We start from the raw sequence: 9594 nt of genomic DNA, 5'->3' as shown, positions 1-9594 counted from the left end.
GAGCAAATGGTATGAAAAGACACACACACAGATTCGGCATTATTACCTGGTTAGAAACAACATACTCTTCAAACGCTGCACTGTTGATGACAAGCTATGGGTACTTTGCATTCCAGACGATTTTGTTAATAAGCTCATTTGGTACATTCATTTCAGCTACGCACATTTTGGTCCACGAAAATGTTATCATATTCTTCGAACGACCTGTTATTTTAACAATATGGAAAAGAGAATTCGAAGAGTCTTGTCTATTTGTAAACTTTGTCAAAAGGCGAAACCATCTACTGTCTCACATCGTGCTCCGCTGTTTCCTATCATTCCTTCTACATTAAAAAAATTTGCTGCTGTTGATCTCTTGGGACCGCTTGTCAGAACATCTAATGGATTTTCGTACGTTCTAGTCGCTGTTGAACTTACTTCAAAATTTGTTTCTTTCACACCGTTACGTAAAGCCACTGGACGGTCTGTATCCAACGCCTTTGTTAAAAATTTCTTACGTGAAGTTGGACACGTTAGTAAAGTCATTTCAGATAACGGACCGCAATTCAGATCTGCTGTTTGGTCACGCATGCTTCGCAACCATAAAATCAAACCTGTTTTTATTTCATTGTACTCACCACATTGTAACCCCTCCGAACGGATTATGAAAGAAATCAATAAGCTTTGCAGACTTTATTGTCACAGAAAGCATCAGCATTGGGACAGATATTTACACTTATTTCAAAACGTGCTGAATGAAATGCCTCATGATTCCACTGCTTTGCCACCTACTCTTGTACTGAAGAATGAAGAACCACCGAACAGAATCAGAGAGCTTGTACCTTTCCCGAATACACGTAAACTTCGACACAAAGACATAATTGATTTGGCTATTAAAAATATAAAATCTGCAGCAGACAAAAGGAGAAAACTACACGGTAAAGCAAATGCAAAGAAATTGTATATTGGTCAGAAAGTTCTCATTAAAGCTCATTCATTGTCACATAAGAAGAAACACTTGAGTCACAAATTCTTTCTAGTTTACAATGGACCTTACAGAATCCGACGTATACCACATGATAATTGCGTTGAAGTTGAAACTCTGCGTACTAGGAAGAGTAAAGGTTTACACCACATTTCACATGTAAAACCGTTTATTGAAAAATAATCTGCTTTTTAACTTTGTCTTTGCCATATAACTTTTCACTTTACATTACTAGTAAGCTTTGTCAGACTTAGAATCTGTTAACATACAACAATGTTTGAAGTTAAATATCCAATCAAGAACCAAGAGAACGTATTTAAACAGAAATTACGAATGCATTGTTATTGTGAACAGACGACACAGTGTTATTGTGTGTGTGCATTCTTGCTTGTTTGTTGCACGATTACGTAACGACTATAAGGCTCACATACTTAGAACATTTACCAGTACTGTTAATGAGATTTTAATGCAATATTTTGATTTATTTGAAAATACATTCTGAAATTAAAGTGCTTTCTGAGAGATACCAGATGACACAGAGGTTAGTTTATGTGACAGCTACACGATTTTATCACGACGCTACTAATGAGTGACAATTTACAATGTTGCTTTTGCGGTGTATCTGTTTTATATCTGCACAGCTTTCTGAATTCTTCTGGAAAGAAAAACATGTTTTAGTAGTAACTCTTGTGGTATAGCAACAATGAGACAGCCTTTTTCGTGGCACAACAATACATTACAGCACAGTCCTTTCTTCATCACAACAATAAGCGTAATAACTACGATATCTATACACAAAGCATTTCATTTTTGTTTATCATGAGGTAAGTACATTGACTTCTGCAGAACTTAGCTTTCGGAGGACGATAAATACGAGACTTCCACAGAGATTATCTTACAACATGACGCACAGTTTAGCGCTACAGTACACGTATTTGAGTGATTAATTTTGCACTTAAAACATTTTTTTAAAGATTTTTGAATTGCAAAGAAGGTTTTCCGTGATACATTTCATTCCATTGCTGTAATCTGTAACACCTGAGGGTATAATTACATTAATCCTCAGGGGGGTACACACTTACTTTGTGTACCATGTGTTTGGCAAGCACAAGGAGCCCTAGCTAATATGGTATTTGCTTATACAACTTTACACATCGGTACCATATTTCTCTAACACAGAATTACACAGCTATCTGATTATTTAACAGAGAAACAAACATTTCTTTACTACATCAGTGACAGATGTTTACGCAGTTACACAGTTGGATACCTTCACACTTATGAAATTGTATTTTGTCTGTACTTTGTGAACTGTTCATATTTTTTCAGAACCATTGTGATATTATGAGAGCTTTGAATGATATATTTGGTATGAGATCATGATTTTTAAAGTACGTTTGAGGTAGATGACACTATTGAAATGAGCAGAGAATTTTTTTTAGGTTTTGAAATTATTGGAGGAAGCTAAGACGATTTTGAGAATTGACTGAGATGTTATGATATTATTACGACGACGATGTGTACTATGCTGTTGAGATATGTTTATGATCAATAAGATGATGCTACCGTATATGAGGAATAAGAAGTATGTTGGAAACCAAGAATCGTACTTTAAGAGTTATGAAATGTATGTAAATGTGCGAATGTATTACAATGCCGACGAAAATTTTTTGGACACTGTTATATTTATAGGATTTTGTTTCTACACATTTGTAACGCAAATTCTCGACCTTTGAAATTTTTATATGAGACTGTCGCTGTGGCGAAAACTGCTGTCGTAAATATTTCGTTAAGAAAGGTAAGTGACCGTGAAGTAATTCGTTGTGAGCGGCCAGGTGTGTCAGACGCCTGGAGAAAAAGCCATTATTGCGAGCCCTTTTCAGCGGCACAGGTAAAAAAAAAGGGAGGCCATTATCCTCACTATTGACATTCCTTTGTAGAAAACATCGTAAATACGACACGCTAATAATAACTTGGAAACATTCTTACATCTGCACACATGATTAGGACAAGTGTCTATCTACGAGAATTGAGAGAATTTCTACTAACTTATGAAATGCCTCATGACTACTGAATGATTATTTTATGCTTAACTTTGTACATAGTTGCTTATTTCATTTGATATTTGGTTTCCAGCTGTCTTGCAGCATTGGTTTCATAAAATAAAATTAAATGCATTTGCTAATGTGAACACTTTCTGTCAACAGATCTATTAAATAATAATTTTGTGATCCACATTCTTCAAAAAAGGAGCACTTGGAAAGGAAAGAACAATAAGAAGGGACTAGTAACAGTAAATGCATACATAATATTCTTTTCAAGTACATGGTAATATTTTTTTTACAATAAGATGTTGTGGTGCACCACTTTAATTACATAGACATTAAGATGTGAATATACATTTCCCTTGTCTGCATTGTTGTCTTTAGTGTAATATTTTTTCTGCTTGATCTTTGCCATACTTAGGTATTAATTATAGCATTTGCTGCTGCTATTTGCCATGCATAGTGCTACTAAATTTCACTTTGTATTATTCTTTTAAGCCAGTTTTACTACTGATTTATTTTTCTTGTTTGCTGCTCATTGCCTTATATTAGTTGTAATTTATGCTGCTTGCTTTGCCTTTTGTATTTTTTATCATTGCTGTTTGTGTTAATTGTTTTCTGCTGCTGCATTGCCTCGTTCCTTAGTTTAGCATCTGAGCTCAGTAGATTTAAGTTAGCTTAAGAGGGGGTAGACTATATAAGAACCTAACTATGGAGAATAGGGAAAGAATGCTTTGAAAGTTATATGAAAACGATTTGGGCCTAAATGAGTATTGTACAATGAGCCATATTTATTTTGAAAGAAATATGGTTAGAATACAGAAAAAGAGGTACAGATAGGACCTTTTGGGAATAATGATGAACGAAGGGAGATCTCCAAGAACAAAAAAGGTTTTGTTCGCAAAATACTGCAGTACCAAAAGTTACACTGAAAACGAACCCTGTCCTTTCCATTGTGTTATCCCCCTATGTGTTTGTGTACCCTTGTGTATTTGTTTTCTTCCTGTCTCTGTGTAGTTTCATAGAACTTTTTTCTCTTCTAATACTAAGTTACATTCACTATGATGAGGAATACTGTTATCATCAAATACAATTGGCATTAATAATATGTTATTTACTTTGAAAAGATGTTTAGACATTATTTATTCTGTTTTGTTTTAATGCTCATGTGTAAAGTTGATGTTTCAAAAGTTATTCTGATCTTTTATGTATTTACTTATGTCATAATTCCTGTAACACTGTTGTATATGTTATTTTGATTCTTTTGTAAAGCCTGTACTACAAATGTTATCTGTATTGTTTTGTTCTTTAATGATGTATTTTGTACCTTTGTAATTGTATTCTTATGTTATAAAATTGTAATTGACACCAGGTCATCAAATTAAGTAACTTGTATGTTCCATTTCACTGCACACGTTTCTGTTGGTCATAGTATATGGACAATATGTGAGAAGTAGGGACTGTTAGTGTTTGCACGTGTGTTAATAATTCAGCAAGGGACTGGATAACAGCATTGCTGGTTCTAAGGACAATTCCAAAAACTTTGTGAGTGCACAAGTGGTGGTTATGGACTTGCTATATTATCCGCAAGACTCTTCAATGGTGATTGTGCACCTGCACAGTCACAACGGATGGCTGCTGGCCATCTCTACAAGGACTACAGTGGGTCTGCATCTTTGATGATCCATCACTACCATTATTTCTACAAGAACTGCAGTGGGTCTCCACCTCTGGTGGCCCACCAATACCGTAATCTCTACCAGGACTACAGTGGGTCTGCTCTGTGATGACCTACCCACCAATACTCTTCAAAACTTCGACTGACTCCGCTGTGGGTTTGCTCTGTTGTGGCCCATTACCTGTCAGCATGTCAAGAGTCAGCACTGTCTTTCCATTGGAAGGACAACGCTACTTCTTCAAGACTGCATGGAAATCCACTACTTCCATGTGCATTTTCTTTTACTGCTCAGACTTTGAGAAAAACACTGCAATGTGATGAATGATCAGGACTGTCTTTATGGACTGTGATAAAATTTTAGCTTTTGACCAACATTGTATCAATAAGTGTGTGCATTTGATTTCTTTGTTATTGTAATTACGATTATGAAAAATTTTAACAAATATGTATTGCCCAGTGCCCAAACAAATTTGTAAAATTTTTTGTGGGGAGCATGGGGGCTATGTAAGTAGGCTGTTTAGGTTTTTTTGGTAACGCCACCTCTGTATGAAAATCACTGGCTGTGCTGTGTGCAGCCTGTGGCTGCTTTGCATTGTTGTAATACTCGCCATTGTAGTGTTAGGCAGCTGGCTGTGAACAGCGCGTAGCGTTGCACAGTTGGAGGTGAGCCGCCAGCAGTGGTGGATGTGGAGAGAGAGATGGCGGAGTTTTGAAATTTGTCTTGAACTGCTATATATATATATATATGATGATATCAAGGTAAATACATTGTTTGTTCTCTAGTAATATCTTTCATTTGCTAACTATCCCTATCAGTAGTTAGTGCCTTCCATAGTTTGAATCTTTTATTTAGCTGGCAGTTGTGGCGCTAGCTGTATTGCAGTAAGGGGAGTAACCAAGATTTTTGTGAGGTAAGTGATTTGTGAAAAGTACAGGTTAATGTTAGTCAGGGCCGTTCTCTTGTAGAGATTATTGAAAGTCAGATTGCGTTGCGCTAAAAATATTGTGTGTCAGTTTAAGCACAGTCGTGTAGAATTGTTTAAAGGGGACGTTTCAAATTAAGATGTACTTCACAAAAGCTGTCGCTTCAAACTAACCAAAACCTAAGTATTTTTTAAATTGAAATTAGATTTTAGGGGTTTCCGTAGTTTGGCAAGTACGTCGGAAGATATATAAATAAAACAACGAAAAAGATACAATAAGCTTTATTTACAACTCTAGTAGCAATAATGAGTTTTCTGCTACAGATTAATGTAATACATTACGTCATGATTGGCTTGATCTCTTTAACCAACTGAAAACTATCCCAGACACATTGCGTTTTTCTGTATGAGCTACTGTTGTCCGCTGCTTGTGTGTAATGGTGTTACTATGTTATAGACTGGCAACACTTCCCTTACGGAACACAAGTTTGATGTTACGCACATGGGTAAATGATTAAACATGTTGAGCATCCCTCTCTGACTAGCAGATATGACTGTTGCGGCGTTTTTGTGGCGCTGACACAAAGGTAGGTTGCTCTAATCTTGGTGACAGGTAAAATTCTCATCTATGGTACTTGACGCGTGTACAGCTCTTGAGCAACAAAGTGTTGAAGTGTTGGGCAATACCATACTTTGTAGAGTGACGGCATCTGAACATATGGACGGTGAAACGTCCATGCGCTGGAAGGCCTCAAACTTGTGGCTATTTTCGTGCAATTTGACAGGAGTAGGCTATGATCTGGCAGCAGATTTCAACATCTTCCTTGCTTTAATTCCCATAACCAACCATAAAAAGAAATATAACAGAGCAACAGTAGGCAGTACAACTCATGAGGACACCCACACGACACAAATACACTTGAACACTGCATTGGTGGAAAACAGAGGGTCCTACTTAGTAAATTTCACGAATTTCCTTCGTTCACGGTTTCAATTAATGACTGAGCAGAGGCGGAGAATACAAATGGTAATTCTCTATACGAAACGATATTTCTGATGCAAAAATAAATAAATATATACAGAAAAACAAAAAAAGAGAAAAAATGATCACAAGTAAGGCTGTAACAGTTAGTGAGCCGTCCAAAGTTAGAAATGGAGTTCCTCACTGCAATGGTCTTTCGACAGTGCTTTTTCAAAGCTGCATAAAATCTTAAGACAGTGGGGAGAAGCAATACGAGGGAAAAAAGAACCACAAACAGGACTACAGAAACTACTGATGGAGTTACATGTTGAATTTATGTACCGTGGACAAGATCACAATGTGGAAAGAAAGAGAGAATTGACAAATTTAAATTCATAGATGAGCGGATCCAGTTCATCGGACTAGAGGGCATAATCAGTAGCGAAAGGTTAAGAAAGTACTGTACAAACTGACATAAAAGGGTTACTAGTATCGTTTCTGGCGTAGCTGAATGTATTGAAGCAGTAATTAAGTCAGAGATATTGTGTGGATGAGAGTACCTTAAGTTGAAAATGTGAAAAGAAAAAAATGAAAGGAAAATTAAGAGGCCGAAGAAGAATAACGAAAACACCTGGAACAAGAGAAAGAACAAAGATTTGCACAGAAACACAGAAACAGATTAAAAAACACAAGGCTAAAACTTTACGAACGCCTGAACTCATTGAACAATAGGTTAACATAATAGTTTGTGACTTCATTTTTAGTTTAAAACAGCGACAGCCTGACTAGATAGACAAGACGGCATTTCAGAAGCCTTAAAATCACACATCGTCGGGAAAATATCTGAATCTGCGTAGAATTCAGCAAAATTTCGGCTGAGTTATGAAATTAATCCCTTAAGAGGATAATGATTGACTACGAGAGTGACATAAAGAATTCTAGTGATGGAAGGAAGAGAAACGCAGTTCTAAGACGACTACAAATGGTAAAAATCGTACATTTATAAAAGAGGGACTTATGTCAACGTTTTCCTGCGGTATATCCAAAGTGAGGAGGAGGAGGAGGAGATTAGTGTTTAACGTCCCGTCGACAACGAGGTCATTAGAGACGGAGCGCAAGCTCGGGTGAGGAAAGGATGGGGAAGGAAATCGGCCGTGCCCTTTCAAAGGAACCATCCCGGCATTTGCCTGAAGCGATTTAGGGAAATCACGGAAAACCTAAATCAGGATGGCCGGAGACGGGATTGAACCGTCGTCCAAAGTGAGTGAGAAAAAAGGATGAATGACTGCCGACAGAAATGTCCAGGAAGCGACACACTCTCGTCAACAAAATCGCCTTGCGGTTCACACGAGCACTGGTATGTGTGGTGGAGCTAGTGCGCCTTCAGCTTGTCGGGAGAGCCCCTGCACAGTGTAGTAACTCTCCTGGTGAGGAGGCGGCAGCACAGCAGGATGGAGGCGACTGCTACCGCGAATGCAGCCAGCACATCGAGCAGCAGGTACTGGGGGAGCGGAGCATCCACCGCGGCCGAGCGCAGGTGGGGGGCGCCGCCGTGGCGCAGCACGTACTCCGACCAGAAGACGGCCGTCTCCAGGGGCGGCGTCCGCCAGTCTCTGAGGGCGCGCGACAGCTCCACGGCGCGCTCCTTGTACCTGTCCGACAGTCTCACGCTGAAGTCTCGCACTCGGGACGGCAGTTCAAATGGCTCTGAGCACTATGGGACTTAATATCGATGGTCATCAGTCCCCTAGAACTTAGAACTAAAAAATGGTTCAAATGGCTCTGAGCACTATGGGACTCAACTGCTGTGGTCATTAGTCCCCTAGAACTTAGAACTAATTAAACCTAACTAACCTAAGGACATCACACACATCCATGCCCGAGGCAGGATTCGAACCTGCGACCGTAACAGTCGCACGGTTCCGGACTGCGCGCCTAGAACCGCGAGACCACCGCGGCCGGCGAACTTAGAACTACTTAAACTTAACTAGCCTAAGGACATCACACAACACCCAGTCATCACGAGGCAGAGAAAATCCCTGACCCCGCCGGGAATCGAACCCGGGCGTGGGAAGCGAGAACGCCACCGCACGACCACGAGCTGCGGACATATCTCTTCCTTCTCCTCCGTAAACAGATGGAAGTCGGAAGCGGGCACACGCCTCTGATAACCCAAATGGTTGACGAGTGTGTCAGCGCTACCAACAGCTACGTTCAGTTATTCAGGGAGGTGTTTGATTGTGAACTTTGATCACCTCGAATGAGCGTGTCCGCACGTTCAAAAAGGAAGCTGTGTGCAGCCGGTCGGCACGCGGGAGATCGGACAGGTCTGCAAGACCTTGTTGCGATGATGACAGACGCCTTCCCCAATGACTCAAGGTTCTTTCCTTCACATCGAGATCTCTGTAGACATTCTGCAAGCGCCTACGAGTATCTACGATGCTCTGGTTTTCCGCCAAAAGAAACGCAGCGACAGCTCTCTCCTTGGAAAGTGTCTCCGTTATGGTCTCCATTTTGAAGGTTACATATAGACCTGCCACCTATGACAACTTCATGAAACTATAGGGGATGAAGCGGGAATATTCTACAATGTCTCACAATAAATTCTGCATTTTTTTAAAACCGAAATTGGCCGAGAAAAAGAAATGTGTTGCATTACTTGTTGAACGCCCCTCGTAGTAGTATTAGCGGTTCTATTCATCCATGGGTCACTTATACAAGTTATTGGCGGTGTCATGGTACCACAGATCAAGAACAACAACCGTAGTTCACACATCGCAAACTCCCGATTATCCAGGCGCAGATTATCTCGTTTGCAATCTACTTTGCAGGTCAGGCGAACATGGTTCAGCGATATTTGTAAAAATTATAAATGAGGCTTGTAGTATTATCTTGTTATTATTAGAAGGAATGTTATCGTCTTATCGTCTAGAATACAGTATTATGCATGTGACTGATGTTACAGCGTCGGAAGACGACTCGGGTCCCAGTCTCACTGTCGGACAGCCAGAAATATTTTCCGT

General features: G+C 39.4%; 1 protein-coding gene across 2 annotated transcripts in view; it reads right to left on the bottom strand.

Annotated features, from left to right (window-relative positions):
* Positions 1 to 5905: 5905 nt before the first annotated feature.
* The window catches only part of LOC126259634 (UDP-glucosyltransferase 2-like), a 796919-nt gene continuing 793230 nt past the window's right edge, over positions 5906 to 9594 (bottom strand). For both annotated transcript variants that reach the window (XM_049956558.1, XM_049956559.1), the window contains one exon: positions 5906 to 8223. In XM_049956558.1, the coding sequence (XP_049812515.1) occupies positions 7944 to 8223 (280 nt within the window). In that variant the 3' untranslated portion in view covers positions 5906 to 7943. The remainder of the gene's footprint in view (positions 8224 to 9594) is intronic.

Source organism: Schistocerca nitens, chromosome 5 (assembly GCF_023898315.1).
Source record: "Schistocerca nitens isolate TAMUIC-IGC-003100 chromosome 5, iqSchNite1.1, whole genome shotgun sequence".
Classification (NCBI taxonomy): domain Eukaryota; kingdom Metazoa; phylum Arthropoda; class Insecta; order Orthoptera; family Acrididae; genus Schistocerca; species Schistocerca nitens.
Note: the sequence above shows the minus strand (reverse complement) of the source record. Positions and strands in the feature narration are given on the sequence as shown.